This window comes from Hyperolius riggenbachi, chromosome 5, assembly GCF_040937935.1.
Source record: "Hyperolius riggenbachi isolate aHypRig1 chromosome 5, aHypRig1.pri, whole genome shotgun sequence".
NCBI classification, from domain to species: Eukaryota; Metazoa; Chordata; class Amphibia; order Anura; family Hyperoliidae; genus Hyperolius; species Hyperolius riggenbachi.
Genome location: NC_090650.1, coordinates 252,928,137 through 252,953,048, shown reverse-complemented (window position 1 = coordinate 252,953,048; position 24,912 = coordinate 252,928,137). Strand labels below are relative to the sequence as shown.

Sequence of the window (24,912 nt, the reverse complement as noted above, 5' to 3'; positions counted from 1 at the left end):
ATGTTGAGAAACACTGTTCTAGAACACCAAAACATGGTCATTTTATATTTCATATTTCATTTTTCCTTGGATTTACTGTGACCTGAATAAATTACCACATTCACAGATATACTCCACCATTTCCTTGGAACCATAGTCAGATGCATTGTGGTGATAATGGAATAGTAACATAACCAGGGGAGGACTGGGGCCTTTAGGCCTGGGGGGAAACGCAACCTAGAGGCCCTTTCACTGCAGCGCCAGCGCAAATCCATATCTTTTCGTGAGCAAATTATATATATATATATATATATATATATATATATATATATATATATATATATATATATATATATATATATATATATATATATATATATATATAGTGTAAAGCAGCAATACATGCAATCATATAAGTTTACACCCCCCCCCCCCCCAAGCGAGCCAGGCTTAAGGTAAAAAAAAAAAAAAAAAAAAGTTGCTATTAGCAGTAAGGAAAAACCTGGGTCGGAGTGACTGCCGAGTGAGCTATGGCATAAAGTGCATCAGAGCTGGATTTATAACTCTATTTTCTGATGGATACTTTCAGTAGGATAATGCACCATGTCACAAAGCTCACACCATCTCAAGCTGATTTCTTGCCACCAGATCTCATTTATGCTATATAAATACATAATAATAATATGGTAGGCCATTAGACTATGGCAGGATTAGAGTGTGAGCTCCTCTGAGGACAGTCAGTGACATGACTATGTACTGTGCAAAGTGCTGCAGAAGATGTCAGTGCTATATAAATACATAATAATAATAATACGGTAGGACATTAGACTATGACTATGGTAGGATTAGATTGTGAGCCCCTCTGAGGACAGTCAGTGACATGACTATGTACTCTGTAATGTGCTGCAGAAGATGTCAGTGCTATATAAATACATAATAATATGGTAGGACATTAGACTATGACTATGGTAGGATTAGAATGTGTGCTCCTCTGAGGACAGTCAGTGACATGATAATGTACTCTGTAATGTGCTGCAGAAGATGTCAGTGCTATATAAATATAGAATAATAATATGGTAGGACATTAGACTATGACTACGGTAGGATTAGAGTGTGAGCTCCTCTGAGGACAGTCAGTGACATGACTATGTACTCTGTAATGTGCTGCAGAAGATGCCAGTGCTATATAAATACATAAAAATAACATGGTAGGACTTTACACCATGACTGTGGTAAGGATTAGATTGTGAGCTCCTCTGAGGACAAGTGACGTGACTATGTACTCTGTAAGGTGCTGCATAAGGTGCGTGTGTGTGTGTGTGTGTGTGTGTGTGTGTGTGTGTGTGTGTATATATATATATATATATATATATATATATATATATAGTGTGTGTGTGTGTGTGTGTATTGTAGAGTGTGTGTATATTGCTGTGTGTATATTGCAGTGTGTGTGTGTGTGTGTGTGTATGAGAGAGAAAATGAATGATGGAAACTGAAAGTGAATGATGGAGAGGGAGACAGAGAGACAGATGCATAAAAATGAGACAAAAGGGAGAGAAATACGGGAAAGAGTGTGGGACATAAGAAAGCTGAGGGGAGAGATTAACAACAACAGACAGGGGGGGGGGGGGGAGGATACACACACTGCAGGGAGATCTCACCAGGACTGCTGGTTTCCTATGTCCAGTTTGGCAGCCACATGTATTTGGGAGACAGGAGATAGCAGGGGAGGAGGGGGGAGACACACACACACACTGATGAATAAGAAGAGATAAGAGAAGAAGAGATAAGGACTTGCAGGAGGCAATCGAGCTTATCTACAGTGTGCCAACTTACACAGTCAGATGTAGCGCTGTGCAGGTCCTGCCTCTCCCTTCTTCCCAGAGGAGCTCGCAGCTGCAGCAGTTCTGTCTCCACTCACCCTGCAGCAGATTCACTCACTGCTGGCCGGGTGAGTTCACATGCTGGTGCAGGCCAGGCTGTAGGGGACCCTTCAAAACTACCGCTGCCTACCCGGGAAGAGAGGGGGCGTGGCAGCAGGAAGTAGACTAGAGCTGTGTGAACAGCCTGCGTGTAGTGATGCTGGCTGCTCCGCTGAGTCTCTGTCGGGCTCTCACCAGCCAGGTGCTGGTGAGACCGACTACCGCAGCCTCTACTGATGATGAGCAGGACAGGAAGGAGGAAAGAAGTCGGGTCTCCCTCCTCTTCAGCTAGCGGCCCGAAACACAGTGGAAGGAGGCGGCCCAGGGGGAAAATGCCTCCCATCCCCCCGGGCCAGTCCGCCTATGAACATAACATTAGAGGGTGTATTGTCCTGGCTACCACACACAGTAAGGATTTTTTTTATAAACTCTGTCGGAAAGTAGTCCTGGAGCTCCAAGTATCCAGTGACATGGCAGCTCTCATTTCTGTCCTGCTAGCTCTTCTTGCATCAGTTGATAAAAAAAACTATCATGTTGAATATTGTTCACTTCCAGTCTATTTCTACTTAGAAATTCACTCAGAAATACGGTAAGTATTAAGCCTTCAATCACTTTATAAATACAGAAATGCCTTATTAGTAACATAAAATGCATTGTAAACATTATATCCAAGTCAATATGAGAAGTATTTATTGCATACAACAGTAAATTACTATGCGCAACTATGCAGCAAAATTCTCCATCCATATACAAATGTGTCACAACAAAGCAGTGCACAGTAAATAATAATATACAGTATATGTATATTAAACAATGCATTACATTTTTGCCTGGTTATTAGATATTTGACATATTTTTAATGAGCATAGTCTTTCTCCTAAACTTCCCAATTACTCACATTAATTAACAGTAGGGTATTGTACACATTAATTAAGTACATCATTAACATAATGCAAAAAATATGAATGGTATCCAACCTGATAGCTATAGGGCCTATACATAGAGCACCATGTGGGCTCAGTAAATGGGCCTGATACAATTCACTTATTTCTCCTAAGGTTTCTCCCAGAGGATATTTTCACATATTATCAATAAAACACCTTTTAAGCCACCAGCAAGCAATAAAATACTTAAAATAATGTCGACAGTACTTTTTCAATTGCAGAGTGCTAAAAACTTAATTTAAACAGAAGATGAAAAATTATCTCCCAGGTGTAAACTTAGGAGAAAAGTGAATTGGAATCGGGCTCAATGTATTATGGTCAATCTCATGAATATATATATATATATATATATATATATATATATATATATATATATATATATTGTTATTTGATTGCGGCAAAAATCTTATTTCCTACTAGGAGATAAGTTTAATATACATATTTGTGATACAATAATATGTAACAATACATATTGCTACAATAGTTCATAGCAATAAATGTAAAATGCCCCCCTCGCCCACATTTCAAATGTACAGCTAGAAATACATTTCTGATGGGTCCATTACTTTTCAATTGCTTATACCATTTTACTGATGAGATGATGCACCGTCACTTACAACATTACTCTTTGCTTTCCAACTGCAGCAATCAATTGAGTCAATAATACTGGGAGTAGATGACATATTGCCATCGGATAGCTTTTATATTGACTTTTCTTTGAAAGCAATCAATGTTGTAAATATTTATAATGTATTTTACATATGTATTTTACATCCACTATTATCAACACCTGTACTCCTTTTTGCCCTTAGACCTAGGTCTGGTAGTTGGTGAATAACCCCTACATTGTAGAAGTATTAGAGAATATATCAAGAGCAGGTCATAAGCATGTAAGCACTTAACAAGGTGCATGCAGCAGTGCAGCAATGTCATAAATATGAAAACTTAATACAAAATAATATAAAGACTGTGGCACCCAGGTGATTTCTTTAGTCATCAATCCACTAAAGTAAATAATTAGAGAATACTGATTTATGACGGTCGTTGTTTAAGAGCAAAGTGGTAGTTGGGACTGGGAACTTAACTAAAGGAAATAAAAGGTCTTTATTATCAACAAGCAGATCCAGAGCACAACAAGATCTTTAACCATAGCTGTAGATACCAAACGATTAATCTTTCCTATGGAAAATGCCTTTCCCATCAAGGGAATTACATCATGGAATCCCAGAAATGGGAAAAATCCAAAGAGACAATGGGACAATGAACTTGATATTGATAAAACCTGATGTCGTGTTCAAATAAGTCACAAAGCACTAAATACTATACAAACATAGGGACTTTAAAACAAATATAAAGAACTTCGTATTTGGTCACTCCAGTCATGACCAAATCAAAACATCACATGAGCATGACCACTCATGCAGTAGCGTAGGGCAGAACTCTCCAACCCTTTCCTCAAGGCCCACCAACAGTACATGTTTTGCAGGAATCCACAAACATTCACAGGTGAGGTAATTGGTGTCTCAGCAGAGCTGATTAACTACCTCAGTGGATTTCCACAAAACATGCACTGTTGGTGGGGCTTGAGGACTGGGTTGGGGAACATTGCCATAGGGGATGCAGAGGTTGCATCCACACCAGGGTCCATGGATTATAGGTGGCCCCAATGAGACTTTCCTTCGCCTGCTGCCACTGCAATAGTAATGATCACCTAAATATATGCTTTGAATAGTGGTAACCATTAAACTGTTTCCATCACCCTCTTTACAACTCTATAAAACTGGAAAGCAGGTTTTGGCACTTGTTATAATCCCTTTCAACCATCCCACCCTACACAAAATGGGACAGATCCCCTCATGCACATTCAAGCATTGTTTGGACTCATTGCATAAATTAGTACTAGACACAGAACACCAGTGCTCTAAAATCTGACATTGCAAGGGCTTTACAGTACAACTTATATACTGGATCTTGCATGCTGTGAAAGTAACAAGGTACACAACATTTTCTGTGTTACAGTTGATCAACTGTTTTATAGGTGGATCTATTGACGGTCAATAAAGTCCTTTATCTACTTTGGGTAAGATGAGGTCCCATCTTTGCATATAACGGGGTGTTGTGCTTGGAATTTGCTCTATCTGAATAACCACTTCTTGAAGGGACTGAGCAGTGTCTACACTATTCAAAAGCAAAGCAGGATAAGAAAAGTATCTGCCATCACAGACATTAATAGGAATTGTATTAATGAAACTCTGAGTGACAGAGATAGGATGGTAATTAACCAAATCAGCAACTTAAAATGTAAACATGCTTATAAAGGTGACTTTGCAAATTGTTAATAAATATATCTCTTTTAAAACAAATAACTGGTAACTTAGTAAATCTAATCCAAATATATAATTCTATAAAAATGTACAAACATGTGCCTTTACTTATTATATTCATACATTAAGCAAATACAAACGATACTGAACATTTTAGGCATTTTTGATGGACCAACTGGAACTGCACTATGGACTAAATCAGTGGTATACAGTGTTATGTCTATGACTGCTAAGGGAGCACACTAGCGATTGTTATCTCACACATCTGAGAAATTCCAACTCCTTGATGTTAATGTTTTGCAGTTCAGGTGATTGCCAGGTGAATCTCAGTAGCAGAAGATTGAAATAAGCAATAGGTGGATTTATCAACTTTGTTTAATTTAACTGCATTTGTTGCTACTTGGTATGACATCCGTGAAAGGCTTAACTATTAATTAGCTTTATCCATGAATCACCCTCCATATGGCATACCTTGCCATACCAACTGGTATGGTAAAGTTCAAAAAACTTTAGTTGTACATTGTGGGCATGGTTAAAGATTAAAGCAAGATGGGACAGTTTTAGCTCTTTCTGTTTGCTACCTGGCTTCCTTGGTAAGAAAAAAATGGCAGCAGCAGCTATCTGGACCTTCAACAGGCCCTAGGCAGTAACCTAAATTGTTCCGTGGGTGATCTAGTTCAGAGCACTGAAAAGTCACTAAAAAAACAAGTTACTATATGGAGCCAGAATCTGGATCAAACACAATTGATAAATGAACCTCAATGTGTTATATACTCCACAGTGCTTGCTTATCAATTGTCTTCCCAGATTCACATATATGATTATTAATCATGTTCTACCTCACAGGCTATTAATAAATATAGCTATGCAGTTGCCTGTTAGCGTATGGTTCATCGACCATGAGGGGCAAGTGTTAAGCACAACTGAACTAAAGCATAGAGATTTTTTTTTAAACTGCACTGTTAACTAGAGCACACATATTAACATGAAGATTGCATGTCTAACAAAGCCAAAGCTTTTTTGTGTTAAATATCAAGTTGGTCCAGTCAAAAGTGTCACCAAGCTCAGAGAAAACACATTTCCCCAGCACAGTAACTAAATGGAATCTGCACTACACATGACTTTTTGCAAATGGTGGTGATTCATCCTTTTTATTAGGCAGATCTCATCCCATTTGTATAATTGACAAAAGACCACCCAGACATGGAAACACTGATAAAGTTCCAGGCTGAGAGGAAGTAACAGCATGACATCTAATGTCAAACACATTTATGGAGAACAAATATGTGCAAGGGGTATATGTATCCCAGGAGATAGCCACGATGAGGCATGTAGTACAAGTGTGAATGTTTTAAGATTTTACAGAACAATATAACAGCCATAAATCAATGAATTTAAACTGGCATTATGAGCATATTCTTGCTGTACCTTTACAGGAAAGACCATTCAGAATGGAAGGCCACTGTAAATTAAAAACTAGGATAGACTTGTGACAGAGAAAGATGAATTTACTACAGAAACAGAAGTGAAGATAGACCAGCAAAGCAGAGACTTGAATCACAGCTGAAAGGCACGAGTCCAACTGGTAAATGCCCAAGTCGTGTCATAGAAGGTCACAGCATCAGAAGTGCTCACAGTAGAAACAACACAGCAGTGTGTCTGCAAAAAAACACACCAAAAAAAAACCAAACAAAACATGTTTTTAGACCTTTCATTCAACAATTCATTCTGCTACGTACCCTAATTACATTACGGTTAAGAGAATAGTTTGAGATAAAGAGGCAGACATTTGTATTCCCTTTAAAAAAATGACAGTTGCTTGGCTGTATGTTGAGTGCCACACCTGCAGCAGTCATGCATCCAGTATGGTCAGAATACCTAGTTAAGCAATGTGACCTCCCCTGAAGCACTTACTTACTGCTATTAACCACTTGAGGACCACAGTGGTAAACCCCCATAAAGACCAGGCCAATTTTAACTAAAATGGCCACTGCAGCTTTAAGGCCAAGTTGCAGGTCCGCACAACACAACACACGAGTGATTCCCCCCTCCCTTCCCCCCCCCCACCAACAGAGCCGTTAGGCGTTCCTGGGGCTGCCACCATGGCCACGCCCAATGGCGTTAGTTGGTCGGCAACTAGTTAAACCTCATGCTCGAAATTTCTCCTCTGGTTAGAATACATATACAAAGTAAGCAATATACTCTTTTGTGGCAGAACAGTGGATTCCTTCAGGACGTGGTCAGCAGATTGTATCTGCAGTAATTGCAACTAAAGAATCCTTATTTTTAAAGGATACCCGAACTGACATGTGACATGATGAGATAGACATGTGTATGTACAGTGCCTAGTAGTCCAGTTACATAAGCACCTGATGGATAGTTGACGTGCCGGGATCACCCCTGGAGTCACAGGGATCACATGTATCAGCTGAAAGGATCCGCACCGTCTTTAAAAGCAAGTATTTATTAAAGCTCTTTAAAATGTCATGAGTATAATCAAAGTGCACTCCGGATCACCATTGACGCATAGTGTTTCGGATATACTCCTTCCTCAGAATGGTTCCAGTACACAATGTGTACTGGAACCATACTGAGGAAGGAGTATATCCGAAACGCTATGCGTCAATGGTGATCCGGAGTGCACTTTGATTATACTCATGACATTTTAAAGAGCTTTAATAAATACTTGCTTTTAAAGACGGTGCGGATCCTTTCAGCTATGTACAGTGCCTAGCACACAAATAACTAGTCTGTGTTCCTTTTTTTCTTTCTCTGCTTGAAAGAGTTATATATCAGGTATGTAAGTGGCTGACTCAGTCTTGACTCAGACAGGAAGTGACTACAGTGTGACCCTCACTGATAAAAAAAATTCACTATTTTATCTCTTTCTTGCTTTCAGAAGCCATTTTCTGCTAGGAAAGTGTGTTATAGTTGGAATTTCTTATCAGTGAGGGTCACACTGTAGTCACTTCCTGTCTGAGTCAGGACTGAGTCAGCCACTTACACACCTGATATTTAACTCTTTCAGGCAGAGAAATAAAAAAAGGAGCACAGCCTTGTTATTTGTGTGCTAGGCACTGTACATACACATGTCTATCTCATCATGTCACATGTCACTTTGGGTATCCTTTAAAGCCATCTAAACTCAAATTTGAACAAGGCAAATTCTAATAGCACTCAGGTAAATGAGAGGATACAAACAGCCTATGGAAGCAAAATGGTGGGCCAAATACATTTTTCATTGATCAAATGTGTGTGTTAGCTGCAATGCAGCTTGCTTCCTACCCTTACAGTAGAAAACATGTTACTGAAGGTGGTGACAAATGAAAGTTAAGGAGGCAGTGATGAGGCATGGAAATTGTCTGTACATTTGTTTCTTTTGCTGCACAGTTACATATATTTTGTCAGTCACCTGCAGTAGACTTGTATTTCACAGGTATATTTTCTTGTCCACTTTGCATTTTTGATGCGGAAATAACTTTTGGAAAATTTTTGGTTCTCTAATGCGAATTTGCTGCAAAAGCTTGCAATCCCGCAAACCGGGCAACCCACCATAGACCTAAATGGGCAGACGAGATCTAAAACCTATAGGGACTTTTTCTAGCCACAAAAGTGATGGAAAAGTTGTTTCAAGGGGCCTAACACCTGGATGGTGGCATGCTGGAGGGGGATCCATGGCAAAAGTCCCACAAATAATTACGTAGTTGATGCAGAGTTGTGTTTTAATCTCTAAAGGGCAGAAATCACATTACATTCCTACATTTGTGGAATAAAGTGCTCAGAGTATTAGATGATACCAGTAGTGGTTCACTCAGCTATTTTTATTTCTTTTTTTTTGTTTTGGAAACTGAATGTCACTCCACGCAGGTCAGGGGACAGATGGGTTTATATACTACCTGCAACAATCACTTCACAATATAGGCCCTATACAGGGGCATTACTGGTCGGATAATAGATGATGCCAGTAATGGTGGTGAAGGATTATAGGGTTATCTAGTTGGTGCACTACTATGACCAGCAGACTGGTCTCCAATGGCTAACATGTGCACTGGACACAGAGAACTGCTATATAACTATGTCAAGAAAAAAAAAACACAGCACTTATGAGTGGTATTGTGCAAGGTACTGTACCACTAGCAGCAGTATGCACACCTGTGTCCAACAGCTAAAGTCAGTGCACTGGACAGTGGACACACACAGAACTGCAATATAACAATATCAAGAAAAAAAAAGCACTCATGAGGGGTATTGTGCAAGGTACTGTAATACTAGCAGCAGTGTGCACACCTGTGTCCAACAGGTAAAGCCAGTGCACTGGACAGTCAGTAGACTGCATTATAACAGAGCTGCATTATAACAATATCAAGAAAATCAATGTACCAGGCCTTATATGGGCTTTTATGTGCTCAAGGACACTGTACTAGCAGTGGGAACACAGAACAGAGGCCTAACTAACACTTTCCCTGTTGCAGCACAGCTCTCTCCCTACTCTCCTTCACAGCAGCTACAGAGTGTAAAATGGCTGCCCTGCTGGCGTTTTTATAGGGGGTGGTGTGGTCCAGAAGGAGGGAGGCTGATTGGCTCCCATGTGCCTGCTGACTCTGGAGTGAGAGCTCAAAGTTTGGCACCATGAGGATGTATAGGGGGCGGGTTGAACGAGCCATGTGTTTCTCCTGCTGATGTGAACGCAAACACAGGTTCTTTGCCTGGAACTGTCCGCTGGCCAATAGTTTGGGCCATCTCTATTTGTAAGCAACACTGGTGCTGATGAGGATAGCTGTACACATCTTAAAGCATGGATGCAGCTATTATCGTTAGAGTTGGCAGTGATCCCCATGCATGCAGATTTTCTTGTGCAATGGAGAGCGAAGAGGGAGAAGTAAAAGACTTCTTGCTACCAGTGAGCAGAATACCAACCAACTGAAAAAATCCTATCTAGCTGATTGCTATTTCCACAAGGTGGGATATAGCTAAGCTGCTGAAGGTGGGATATAGTTAAGGCTATACAGGCATTACACTCAAACCTGAGTAGTCACAAATCTACTGTATGTATAAGGACCATTATTAGCTCTACTCATATAATATGCCTATCATTAAACTTTCATTTTACCCTGAAGCTTGTATTTTCAAAATTAACTCTCTCCTCACACTGTCATTCTTACCTATTGGACCAGTGCTATTTGTGCCTAACACTAACCTTAGTATCCTATTTGCATCAGGAAGTAATGGTGCCCAGATCACTGAGACAAAGCATACAGTTTTCCTCCAACTTGCTATTTTGAATGTTTCACACTAAGCATAACATTGTTTCATGTGATTAAATAAAGGAATGGACTTGATTTGCAAAATGTGGATACAAATCAGTTATAGACTTGGCCAGTCTGCAAATATTGTGAAAGAAGAAATGTGGAACAGAGTATTTCTAACCTGAAACACACTAAAGGATAGAGACGAGAGGTCAATCTTGGTTCGCTTAAAATAATACTCATGTACAACACTTATTGTACTTTGTGACCACTCATTAATTGCTACGGCAACAGCTAGGGTGGCTATTAGGCTGTAAGACAGAGGAAATCAGTGGTTTAGCAGCACACAATTGAGTGGCTTTCTATAGGTGGGGTTGGCACAAAATCATTCTGCTCATTGGTTGCTCATCCTTTGCTGTTGTTTATCAATCCGATAAGCCAGCCACTAAGCGTCATTGTGAGACACCTGTACACATACTGGATTCTTGGCTGCGATTTTGCAGAATGATTCCCTTGGCCATGTGTACATGGATTTATGCCAGCTGGGGTTTGAAGGGATGTGGCTGCTGTAAGCTCAATGCACAATGAGGGTAACAGTAGTTATTGTGTACAAGGCAGTGGGAATTGTGTGAGACTAAGGGTAGCCACACACGATACAATAAAATGATCCGTTTTTACAGCAATTTGATGAAAACGATCGTATCTCCCGAAAATATCGAAAGCTTTTTTTTCATTCGACTGAAAATCTGATCGGATTTCCCAGTTTTTTAGATTTATATCGATCCGGTATGCCAGATATTTCTCTACAATTTTTTTAAAGATTGTATGGTGTGTGTTAGATTGTCAATTTATTAATATACTGTACACACCCTAGCAATTTTCTCAAAGTTTCCAATCTGTTTTATCATAATTGGGAAAAAATTGAACATAGGTGTGTGGTACATTGGTCATATTTTTGAAATGTTACAATCAGTTAGAAAAAATTATTGCAATTCTTAAATTGAACAGATATTTAAAAATTTGTATGGTGTGTGGCCACCTTAAGAGTAAGGTCCAGACAGAAATCTTTCTTCCTGGAGTTAACCTTTAACCACTTGAGGACCGCTGTGTTAAACCTCCCCTAAAGACCAGGCTACTTTTCACTAAATTGGCCCCTGCAGCTTTAAGGGCTTGCTGCCGGGCCGCACAACACAGCACACAAGTGATTCCCCCCCCTTTTCTCTCCACCAACAGAGCTCTCTGTTGGTGGGGTCTGATCCCCCACATTGTTTTGTTTTTTTAAATAAATATTTATGTTTATTTTTTTTTAATAAAATGTATTATTTCTTCCCATGAAAACCCTTCCTCCCCCCAGCCAGCCGATGACATGATCGGCTGTCATAGGCTTCAGATCGCAGTGCTGTACTTAGTAAAAAGACAGCGGTTTCGCCGTGTAACAGTCTCCCGAGTGGTGATCGCCACTCAGAGACTGAGGCCGGGGTGGAGCTCCGCCTTTCCGAGCAGGAGATGTGCGCGCAGCCTGCACGCAATCTCCTGCACAAGCCAGCTTCACGACCTGACGCCAATGGGCGTTAGGCGGTCCTGGGGCTGCCGCCACGGTCACATCCATTGGTGTGACGTGGTCCCCAGGTAGTTAAAGAGACTCTGAAGTCTCAATTTTTACACAAAGTCTCAATTTCTTCAGCATTATAGCCTAAGTTAAACCGCCACAATCCTACTACAAAATGAGGGTTTATTCATAGAGAAAAAGCCCTGCAAAGCTCCAGGGCTCACAAGGATTTACTTCCATCAAGAGGCAGAGCATTGAGCTGTAGCTCTGCCTCTCCACAATCAATCCCTGCCGATCGCCGCCTCCTCCCGCCCCTTTCAGTCTTCCTTTCACTAAGAGGGGTGGAGAGGAGGCGGAGATCCACGGAGATTGATTGCGGGGAGGCAGAGCTACAGCTCAAAGCTCTACCTCTCCAGGGCAGCACGATCTGCAACCTGAAAAGTTGTGGAATTTTGCAGGTCCTTTTTGTCTATGAAGAAACCCTTGTTTTGTGGCGGTTTAACTTAGGCTATAATGCTGAAGAGGATTAAATTATAAAAACGTGTAAAAATTGAGACTTCAGAGTCTCTTTAAAGAGAATCTGTAACTGAAAAAAACCCTCTGGGGGATACTTACCTCAGGAAGGGAAAGCCTCTGGATCCTAACGAGGCTTCCCCCGTCCTCCTCTATCCCTCCGTTCAAGCGCAAGGCCCCGGCGGCGAGGTAAATATGCTGCTAGTGCGGTGAGGCACACTAGTGGCTGTTTGTTCGGGTATAGCAACAAGTCCTTTGTGCCTGCGCAGTAGAGCGGATACGATCAGGCTTGGCTATTTCCGCCTAGCCCGAAGGAAGAGCCGCTAGTGCGCCTGCGCAGGATCCCAGAGAGGTAAATTCACCGCTTGTCAAGCATGTCAGGGGAGATTTTTTCAGCCAGGGCCGGCGCTACTATAGAGGCAAGGGGGGCATTTGCCTCGGGGCCCCGACCTCTGCTGAGGCCCCCACAGCGCTGACCCTGCTACATTCTGCCTGCTCACCCCACTCGCACTGCTCCCCGGGATCCTGCAAGTATAATAACAGCCATAATTACCTATTAGTCCTGGCAGGTGAGCGGACGAGCAGCGGCTGCACCCTGAGACACGCTGTCTCCCTCCCACTCTATGACCTGGCATTTACACATGATGCGCCGGGTCATAGAGTGGGAGGGAGACAGTGTATCTCAGAGTGCAGCCGCTGCCCTTCCGCTCACCACCCGGCACTAATAGGTAATTATGGCTGCTATTATACTTGCAGGGCCCGGGGAGCAGAGGGGTAATGGCGGGGGGGGGGGGGGGGGGGAAACAATGCTACAGTTTGCCCCAGGGCAGCGCTGGATTCCTCCAAGCTTCAGAGGTAGGAAAAGCCTCATTGGGACCTTAAAGAGAACCTGTACTGAGTAAAATTATTTAAAATAAACACATGAGGTAACTTCAAATGAACATTACATAGTTACCTTGCCATCAGTTCCTCTCAGAAGCTCACCATTTTCTTCTTACAGCGATCCCTTCCAGTTCTGACAACATTTTGTCAGAACTGAAATATATTAGTTGCTGTCAGTTATAAATCAGTTGCTGTCAGTTACAGCTGAGAGGAGAACTGATGTGTTTATGTTTCCCTATGGCTTAAGTGGGCGATGTTACAGTTTAACAGTGTGCTGACCAGGAAACTGTTATGGGGTAATAGCCATTTTCAAAATGGAGGACAAAGAATTCCATCGATCACAGTGGACAAACAGGACGCGGGACAGGAGAAAGACACTGAGGAGTAGACTACACAGGAGGTAACTATGACTTGTGTATGTTTATTTTGACTTTTAATGTTCAGTTCAGGTTTTCTTTAAGGCTTCCTTCTCCTGAGGTAAGCATCCCCAGGTTTTTTTTTGTTACAGGTTTTCTTTAAATCTTTTTTAATTTTGCATTTTCCCAAAGCAGCCTGTAATGTTTTTTTTCCCTTCTATTAGCTATGCTAGGAAAATAACAGCTGGAATATGAGAAAAGGTATTGATCAGCACAATCTTATTTCTAATAATGTGCAATTTAGAGCCAACTGCATTAGCATACAAATAATATCACAACAGTTTTGAGATAGAGCTATTCTGTATGGCCAGAAATAGTGGAGAAAGTACATAACTTTCACAAACCTGCGTATAACTAGTCTGGAATATGTCACTGTTCTACAGGTGCCTTAGACACTGAGCAGCTTTTCGTATTTCTCTAGAATGGAAAGAAAGAATGAATACGTTAATTTTACAGCCTACTATTGAGTAATATATATAACTGAAATAAAGCCATAAAACACACTAGTACGAAATTAAGACTTTTGGCACGTCAAGTGACAGCTATGTATTATAAGTCTATGGTAACTGTGTTTCATTATAGTATTATTAGGGCATTAACATTGAAATTAAAACACATCTACTCAATCTTTGCCAGGTTGAATTTTTCTGTGCTCTTAGTAATATAAACTGCACAGCATTTTCTTCGGGTTTTTTTTTCTTTGCTATATGTATATTATGAATAATTAACATTACTAGAAAATGTATCCAGTATCTTTTTTTTACAGTAAAAGTGTAATGATCTGCTCAGCTGCCTGTGCAGGCAGGCAGCTTTTTGACCATTGTTTGGATATGCATGCTGCAGGACTCTGGAAAGGAGAGCTTCTGTCAGTTTTGCAGCTTGTGTTTGCTGAGGAATTTGCATACGTTGTCATGCAAATTGCCTGGCCACATTCATTGGAGGCGTGTACTATAAGTACTATGTGTTTCCCACAATGCTTGGCTGGTCATAAGGATTCCTTCCTGTGAAACACTCCTGGAGGAGTGTCAGCCTTACTCTCTGTTTGAAGATCAGCTTAGAGTAATTCCTGGAATTGCATCATGTACATAAAGTAAACCAGCGGTGGTCGACAGGAAATGGTTCTGATCTCTGTTCTTGGAGTATAGCTGGTGCAGCGGTTGCTACCAGCTATCTCTTCTGATCTGTCTCTCTTGGATCGCACTAGCATCTTGCGCTAGCGCTGTGGATCCTTCTGTTCTGTCTCCTTGGATCGCGCTAGCCACTTTCCGCTAGTGCTGTGGATCCTTCTGTTCTGCTACTCTGTCTGCCTGGATCGCACTCGCCTAGTGATAGTGCTGTGGATCCTTCTGTTCTGTCTTCCTGGATCGCGCTAGCCACTTTCGCTAGTGCTGTGGATCCTATCTCTCGCTTGTCCCTGTTTTCGTGTGTCTGTCTTGTCTGCTACGAACGCTTGCTGGAGGCTCGGTGAGGTAACTATTAAGCAAGCGCTCGCGTCCTCTGTTACATGTTTGTCTGTCGATGGTTAGTTAGGCGTGCTTGTCTCTATTGTGCTTATCACGTGGAGACCGCGCATGAATGCGTGCACTGTTGCGAATGAGTGCGGTGTTTGCGTTCAGTTAGCGTTTGTTATTTTCCGTATCTCCTCATTGTATGATTTGCTGTGCCTTTGCTATCCTCGTATTCCGTTCTGATCTGCCTTGTGTCACTTTTGGCAATCGCCTTTCTTGCGGTTGCGTTTCTGTTTCGTATCTGCTGTTGTGTGTGCGCTGTCGCGGGGTGGCGACTAGATTGGCGCACACACATACAACCTGTCCCTTTGCTCGTTCTCATTTGCAATCGCTTCTCTTGCGATTGCGTTCTGCGCTTCGTACAATTCCTGTCTGGCATTTGTGGAGGTACAGAGGATTGGTTCCTCTGCACTCCTCAGCGCCATCTGCCGACAGGAATTTCCCTCTACCGGTGCGTAGCACCTTTTGCTGGGTTCCTGCAATTATACGCTTGTGGAGGATTTCCGCCGTATCAGCGCACGCGTTGTGCGCTGATCACGGAGAAAGTTCCACAATCGTTACAAAAAGAAAAAGGGCTAAATGCTTAAAGGGGATCAATTATATGTATAATAGACAATTTCTACAACAGATATGCATTCTTTATCATTTTAATGGCTTTCGCTTAAATTTCATATAATTATTATGTGGCTTGTGGAACTTACCAACATAGTTGAATTCTGACATATTTTAAAGTGCAGCTTGGAATCTGTTAACCATGGGTGTTTCAAAGCTTCAGTCGCGCTCATTCTCCAACTTCATGCAAACAAGTAAAAATATAAATAATGAAAATTACAGCCATAGTTAAATAAAGTCACATAAATAAAGGATTTACAGTATCTTTATGCTTGTCTGGCTATTTATTCATCTGTCCAGACAGAAATATTCAGATATCACTCGTTCCTAACTCGTTCCCTGTATTCCCTGTGTACTGAAGTGCTAATTAGGGATGAGTGGAATACCTGGAAACATGTTCGCTGGCAGATGCTGCAATGGTACCATGGAACATTCTGTTAGCTGGCAGATGTTGCAATAGTACCTGTGAACATTCTGTTAGCTGGCAGATGTTGCAATAGTACCTGTAAACATTCTGTTAGCTGGCAGATGCTGCATTACCACTTGGGAACATTATGTTAGCTGGCGAGTGGCAAGCATACCGCTCTCAGCCTCCTCTGCTCTGCCCTCCCCCCCACTTCCGGAATTGCTGACATGCAGCTTGTCAGCAATCTCAAGGCACTCCTGCAAAATGCCCACTCTGGGCATCAGGGACACCCTCCCTCCTCTCACTGGCCCTTCGGAGCCTATCCCCCAGCCATTCCCCACCTTTCTGAGCTCTGTGCTTCTCAAATAAGAGCACAGTTCTCTGAATGCAGCGCCAGGACCCCTGACCACTGGCACACGGAAGGGGGTATTCCGGGTGTCTGGACCCCCCCCCCCCCCCTGCACCAACCCATGTATTCAGCTAGGGAAGCCTGCATAATATAAACAGCCTTGTTCTCCCTCCCTTCTTACTTCTCCTTCTTACTTCCAGCACCTCCCTCCAGCTAATAGAAAGAGAGGCAGCCGAGCCCGCCCCCACAAGAAGCTGCAGCCTGCGTTAGTGAGAGAATGTTGATTCTCGAGTCCCCGACTCTCCACAGCACACGTGGCAGGCAGGGGCACTCTGACAGCACAGCAGTGTCAGCTAAGCCAGGACTCAGACACCAGTCACTCCTGCCTGCCCTGTGCTGCAGTCTGCAGAAGCTGTGAGTATGTAACCTTGGACCTGGGAGGAAAGGACCTCCTTGTGTTATCCACTCAGTCAGCTCTGCTAGAGGTAAATAAGTGCAGCAGATAAGAAAACACAAACAGTAAAAATCAGTCAAGCGGCAAACACTGCTACTATTTCATGATGCCTGACAGAGCTTAGGCTATTTCCTGAATTTTAGCCTATAAATGTGTGAATGCCTTTTCCATTATAAGTGCCCTGAAGTATCCCCTGAAATGCCTGTCTGTAGTGTAATGTAGGGCAGAAGAGGTTTACTTTATGTACATGATGCAATTAGAGGGCAGGCAAGCTGGTAGATATGCACAGCGTGATGCAGAGCTTGCCTGGAAGGTCCTTGGGCAAACGTCTGTCTGGTCTCTCCCCATTGTTATAATGACTGCATGTGTGGATAAGGTGTTAAACAAGTTGAAAAGTTTTTGACAGTCCCTAGACTCCAGGAGGGCTGCTTTCTGACTTGTGTGAGAGACTGGCAGGGACACGAGTCCTATTACAGGCAAGTAGCCTCTGTGTGATGTGGGACTGCAATACAGATGAACTCTCTGCTCCATCTCAGGCTATTCTCAATTTCTCCACTCCTCCTCTCTTTGGGCTAGTGCAACACCAAAATGACAATAGCAATTGCTAGCAATTTGTGATTTTCAGAGCGATTTTTGAATGAATCGCTCAAAAACATGCTACATGCAGTATACCTGCGATTTTGAAAAAAACGCTGCTGTGACAACACCCTCATAGGGTAACATTAGCCAAGCGCTTTTCAAATCACTGTTGATTTGAAAAACGCTCAGAAGCACTCTTGATGTGCAGCAGCCCTCCCTCATTCACCTTTGTTTCCATCTTTCGCTAGTGCTGGGTGTGTCTTCTTGTCATACAGGAAAGCTAAATAAAAGTGCAATCCTGGTGAGGCAAATTATTATTATTTAGTATTTATATAGCGCCGCCATCTTCCGCAGATAGATATATCCCAGCATCATATGACTATCGCTTGTGGTATGTGACACTATATAGCATATTCCACTGAATTGTGCAAACTAAGTCTATCTCCCGTTCCTCTCTCGGGGAGTTGTGCCAGCGCTGTCCCCTGTTCAAATTTGCTGCTACCAGAAGCCCTCAGAAACACTTGTGTCCTTGAGTACTTCCAAAGATAGGCAGCTCCGTAATACGTCAGCAGGGCCGGATTTGTACTTTCCAGTGCCCTAGGCCTGCCGTCACCAAGCGCCTCCCCCCCCCCTTCCCGAAAAAATAAAAATTGTCCAACACTCTGACTAGCGATCATTGGTTTGAATGGGCTCATCTCAGTTGTGCTGCTCTGCCTCCCATTCAACAAATAATTCCTGTAATTTGCGCTCCTGCCCAAATGTGCACAGCAGCCTATAGTGTTCTGGGCATGCATACTTGAGAAATGACGCTGATGTATGGCCGGTACTTGTCAAGAATGCATAACACTGTACTGGCCATGGGCAGGAGCGAGAAATTACAGGGAGCACGAGTGGCCAGAACATGCGCTGCTTCTTTATCCTCTGTGAGACTGGCTGCAGTCGGAGCCACATACAGGTGGCAACTGGCAGGGCAGTGCAATGGAGAGAAGCCCATCCAAAACAGAGAACAGGTAAGTAGCAAACATCCTATCAAGACCCACTTTGTATGTTCTGTTGTAATTACAGTGGACCTGAACTCAGAACTTCCTCTCTGCTCTAAAAGATACGCAACAACATAACCTTTCAATAAAAACATTTTTTGTTACAACTGATACAAATCCTGCAATAAATCTGCATTGTGTCTACTTCCTGCTTTTATGGAAGCAGACATATTTTTAACATCCTGTGCTTTCAAATGAGCTTAGCTGTTGTGGCAGTCAGGTGACACTCACAGTGTAGAGATCAAATTACAACTTGTGATTAGACACAGATGAGGGGGAATTAGACAGGCTCTCGAAATACATACATGGTACATTTCTCTGTTTTCCTTCTGTCCTGTGCAACAGTTCAGCTCCACTTTAAAGCATCTGAATGACATTTATTTATATTTGCTGAAAAATCTATGCATCTCTTTTGAATGCTGAATGTACATATGGTGGTGTGCTCTAACATATTGGCAGTATATGGGAACAAAGTCTGAAGAAGGCTTATCTAAATTGCCTTTAAAACGTTTTTTAGGGTAAATGAGGCATGTAGCATCATGTTTTTTTTAATGATGTGGGGACTTAAAATCCCTCTCTCTCTCTCAGATGGGAAATCCGAGTTTGCTCGGATAGTGCTATTCAGATTTCAAAAAATATCCGAATTGCTATTCAAAGTTCGGATAGTGGAAAAAGTTCAGATTATCTGGGTAGTTCGGACACCCGAATATTGGATGAGCATCACTGCTCAGGTTTCATTTAAAATGACAGTTTAGCAAAGAAAGGGAAGAAAACAGCATTTTTTATCCTGCAGTCTCATAGAGGGTAGGAGCTGGAGGACAGAAAATGAGTCAGGAAAGAGTTAACTAAGGAAGAGAAAAAAGAAAAAGTCATAAATTAGGATTAAATAAATTAACAACTGCAGGGGTCAGTGTCAAAACTCAGCGGAACTTAGTTCTATCTGCTTTGTAATGTAAATCTCTGGTATTTCTCACATTGATCTGTAAGTCTATCATACAAAGGAATGTATTTATCAGGTGACCGTTATGATTGATCCTGATTGTTTTAACACATCAGGAAGTGAGAGAGAGATGCAGGGATTGGGGGACTCTGGAATTCAGCTATTAGTGCAGAGCAGGGCGCTGGATGGCTGCGCTGCGGGACCAGAAGAGATGATTTACTTTGACATATGACCTCTTCTCTCTCCAAGTCATGCCGCCCTTCTTATCTTATCTAATTTTATCGCCCTAGGCCGTGGCATTTCTGGCCTTTCTAGAAATCCGGCCCTGTACGCCAGCACACTTTTGTGCATGGGCAGTATGGAGCCACCTGTATTCGGAAGCACTCGAGGACATAAGTACTTCTGGACCTTTCAGAAATCCCCCCCCCCCTTAAAAATCCTGCGTTTGCACCTGCTGACCCCTGAAAGTGAAAGTAAGCCATAACAGGCTTCAGAGGGGTCGGGGAGCAGCGGGGAGTGGCAAGGATGGACGCTACTTGATTACAAATTTACGATGGCTCGGGTTCTCTTTAAAAGCAACCTAAAAGCCCACCTACTAAAAAGGCTATATTAAAAATAAAGTAACCTTTGCAAAACAAGGTATTTGCAATAAAAACCTATACTTGTTTTAGCTCCAGTGGCTGGATAGGGTCATGGTTAGGGCTCTGCCTCTGACACAGGAGACTGGGTTCGAATCTCGGCTCTTCCTAATTCAGTAAGCAAGCACATACAGTGGGATGCCAAAGTTTGGGCAACCTTGTTAATTGTCGTGATTTTCCTGTATAAATCGCTGGTTGTTACGATAAAAAAATGTCAGTTAAATATATTGTATAGGAGACACACACAATGATATTTGAGAAGTGAAATGAAGTTTATTGGATATACAGAAAGTGTGCAATAATTGTTTAAACAAAATTAGGCAGGTGCATAAATTTTGGCACCACAAAAATAAATGAAATCAATATTTAGTAGATCCTCCTTTTGCAGAAATTACAGCCTCTAAACGCTTCCTGTAGGTTCAAATGAGACTCTGGATTCTGGTTGAAGGTATTTGGGACCATTCCTCTTTACAAACCATCTCTAGTTCATTCAGGTTTGATGGATTCCCAGCATGGACAGCTCTCTTTAACTCACACCACAGATTTCCAATTATATTCAGGTCTGGGGACTGAGATGGCCATTCCAGAACGTTGTACTTGTTCCTCTGCATGAATGCCTTAGTGGATTTTGAGCAGTGTTTAGGGTCGTTTTGTTGAAAGATCCAGCCTTGGCGCAGCTTCAGCTTTGTCACTGATTCCTGGACATTGGTCTCCAGAATCTGCTGATACTGAGTGGAATCTATGCGTCCCTCAACTTTGACAAGATTCCCAGTCCCTGCACAGGCCACACATCCCCACAGCATGATGGAACCACCACCATATTTTACTGTAGGTAGCAGGTGTTTTTCTTGGAATGCTGTGTTCTTTTTCCTCTATGCATAACACCCCTTGTTATGCCCAAATAACTCATCAGTTCACAGCACCTTATTCCAAAATGAAGCTGGCTTGTCCAAATCTGCTTTTGCATACCTCAAGTGGCTCTGTTTGTGCTGTGGGCTTCCTCTGCATCACTCTCACATACAGAATCTCCTTGTGTAAATGGTTGAACAATGCACAGTGACTCCATCTGCAGCAAGATGATGTTGTAAGTCCTTGGTGCTGGTTTGTGGGTTGACTCTGACTCTCACTATTTGTAGCTTCTGTCTATCTGAGATTTTTATTGATCTGCCACTTCAAGCCTTAACTTGAACTGAGCCTGTGGTGTTCCATTTTCCAGTATCTTCCTAACTGTGGAAACAGACAGCTGAAATCTCCGAGACAGCTTTCTGTATCCTTCCCCTAAACTATGATGGTAAACAATCTTTGTCTTCCGGTCATTTGAGAGTCGGTTTGAGACCCTCTTGTTGCTACTCTTAAGATACAATTAAAAGAGGAGGGAAACTTACAATTGACCCCCTTAAATACTCTTTCTCATAATTTGATTAACCTGTGTATGTAGGTCAGGGATCACTGAACTAACCAAGCCAATGTGAGTTCCAATAATTAGTTCTAAAGGTTTTGGAATCATAAAATGACAAAAGTTTCCAAATTTACAGGGCCGGATTTAAGCCAAGGCCCCATAGGCCATGTCCTAGGGCACCACAGGATCAAGGGCAGGTGAGCATCAGGCTATGCTAGGGGGAAGGGTCACCATTCTACCTATACTGGAGGGAGTGGGGGTCATCAAGATATCTATATGGAAGGGGAGGAGGGTCATCTGGCTTTTTATACAGGAGAGATGGGCAAGGGTCATCAGGATACCTATACTGGAGGGAAGGGAGGGTCATCAGACTATCTAAACTGGGGGATGGGGGTAGGAAGGGTCATATGGCTACCTATACTGAGGGAGGCGCTCATCTGACTATTTATACTGAGGGGCGACGGCTGCTCACAGTGGCCTTGGGCGGTAAAAAGTACAAATCCGGCACTGCAAATTTATGCACCTGCCTAATTTTATTTAAACAATTATTGTGCACTTTCTGTAAATCCAACAAATTTTCATTTCACTTCTCAAATATTACTGTGTGTGTCTATATGATATATTTAACTGACATTTTTTATTGTAACAACCAACGATTTATACAAGAAAATCATGACGATTAACAAGGTTGCCCAAACTTTGGCATCCCACTGTATACAATAAGGAGTTCTTGGGCGAGACTCCCTAACACTGCTACTGCCCACTGAGTGCACTTTAGTGGCTGCCTCGCAAGCGCTTTGAGTCCAACAGGAGAAAAGTGCTATACAAATATAAATACTGGAATTATTAGTAATGAGTGAAGTTAAAGCTGCACTAATGTCAAATAAACAGATTAGCCAAGCTATGAAAACAATGTGTAAGGCCTAGAGGGGGCCATACACTAGTCGATTTCAGCCATCGATCGATCGATTCTATAAAATCGATCAGAAATCTATTCTTTCAAATCTATCGATCGATCGATTTGTGGCCAATTTCGATCGATTTCAATGGATTTGATCTGACAGGATGGAAGATTTAGGTTGATCTGCTGCTGGTAGCAGATCCATGGCTCATAAAGTTGCACTGGATCTAATGGTCCAATAATGCATTTAGATCGATTTCCAATAGATTTCATTCTGAAATCTATTGGAAATCTATTCCTAGTGTGTGGCACACATCAGATAGATTCCTGTCGAATTCGACTTGACAGGCATCTGACAGAAATCTATCTGATGGTTAAATCTGCTGAAAATCTATAAGTGTATGGCCACCTTAATGCTAGGTACACACTATGAAGGTGCCCATACATCTAACGATTTTGCACTACGATTGACCATTCGATTTGATCATTTTATCGAATCGAGAAGGAATCGAGAGAGAATCGAGCATGTTCCAGAATTCCCAATCGATAAAAAGTGACTGATATCATGTCGACCAGCTTACACGATATACTGTATCGGTCGATCACACAGGAATCGGCTACTGTTCACATGTCATTCCATCGATTTTTGCATTCAGAGCATGGAGACACAACATTGGTTAGATCGATTAGTGAAGGTGAATCACAAAGGAATCGCTTGTTGTGTGTGAGTCACTAGTCAATCGACTTTCGATCAACTATATTGAAATCGGTTGCCCAATAAAGTTGATCGCTTTGTTGATTGAATCAGAATCCATAGATGTATGGCTACCTTAACATTTTCTGGCAGATTTACTGTTAAACCCCCTCTACACCATTCAATTTAAGGCGTGATCGATCGAATTCGATTGGATCTAATTTGATTGGATCGATTAAATCCGACATGTCAGATCGGGATTCGATCGATCGTGTGATCGATTCTGCATTGAAAACTAGCCAAAACCGATCACACAATCGATTGAATCCCGATCGGACATGTCGGATTTAATCCATCCAATCAAATTTGATCCAATCGAATTTGATCGATCGTGCCTAGAATTGAATGGTGTAGAGGGGGCTTTAGATCGATTTTTTCCAACATGTCTGATCTGATTTCCGATTGATTCCAAGCATTTTCCAATCGATTTCCTATTGTTAGGTACACACTATGAGATTTTCTGGCAGATTTATTGTCAGATCGATTATTTACAACATGTTCAATCTGATTTCCGATCAATTTCTAATAAAAGTGAATGAGAAACACTCGGAAATCAGTCGGAAAACAATTGGAAATCGATTGGAAATCAGATCGGACACATTGGAAATAATTGATCTGCCAGTAAATCTGCCAGAAAATCTCGTAGTGTGTATCTAGCATTACCTTTTAGTATCAAACAGTCAAATTTTGTTCTTGCATGTATTAAACATTTGCTAAATTATCATCTCACTTGGATGAGAGACTCACAAACAGTGAGGATGATTTATCAAGAAAGGTGAAAAGAAAATTAAAGCAAAGGTGGAGCAGCTGCACAGTGCAGCCAATCAAATTTCAGCTGTAAAATAAATAATTGTAATAATACAACCTGATCCCCGTGCCTGCGACGAGCCGGACACTTCCGGCTTGCGTTCCACGACGTCTCCCCCAGCGGCTGCAGGCAGGGGTGTGCGTTCCAGAGGACGCACGGGACGTACGCGTCAGAATACGCGTCCGGCCTATGCGAGCAGGCGGCAGGCGTATCGGAAAAGTGACGCAATGAGATGTACGCGTTAGAGTACTACGCGACCAGGCGTACCGGAAGTGACGTGAAGAGAGGGTATAAAGGCGTTTCCGGTACGCGGCTGCACGCCTGTTATAGCGTGTAATTTGCCGCATGTAGGCTACAGTGAGCTTGCTCCTGAACTCAGTTGCTAAGCAAAGTGTGTGTGTGATCTCTGAGTCACAGTGTGGCTTCTAGAACGTCCTCAGCTCCTAGCTGCTGTGACTCAGTCCTAATATTGATACCTGTGTTTGACCCGGCTTGCATTTAGACCATTCTCTTGCCTCATTCCACGAACCAGTACCTGATACCTGTATTGATACCTGTGTTTGACCCGGCTTGCATTTAGACCATTCTCTTGCTTCATCCCACGAACCAGTACCTGATACCTGTATTGATACCTGTGTTTGATACAGCTTGCATTTAGACCATTCTCTTTTCTCATCCCTCTAACCTGTGCCTTATTTCCTGTGTATGACCCGGCTCGGCATTAGACCATCCGCCTGTCCTTCCCGTAC

The 24,912-nt window shown here is 42.2% G+C and overlaps 1 protein-coding gene across 4 annotated transcripts in view; it reads right to left on the bottom strand.

Moving 5' to 3' along the window:
* Positions 1–2,574: 2,574 nt before the first annotated feature.
* The window catches only part of MYLK4 (myosin light chain kinase family member 4), a 299,781-nt gene continuing 277,443 nt past the window's right edge, over positions 2,575–24,912 (bottom strand). For all 4 annotated transcript variants that reach the window (XM_068236806.1, XM_068236807.1, XM_068236803.1 and 1 more), the window contains 3 exons: positions 15,985–16,075; positions 14,120–14,192; positions 2,575–6,828 (listed from right to left, as the gene is read on the bottom strand). In XM_068236806.1, the coding sequence (XP_068092907.1) occupies positions 14,145–14,192; positions 15,985–16,075 (139 nt within the window). In that variant the 3' untranslated portion in view covers positions 2,575–6,828; positions 14,120–14,144. The remainder of the gene's footprint in view (positions 6,829–14,119; positions 14,193–15,984; positions 16,076–24,912) is intronic.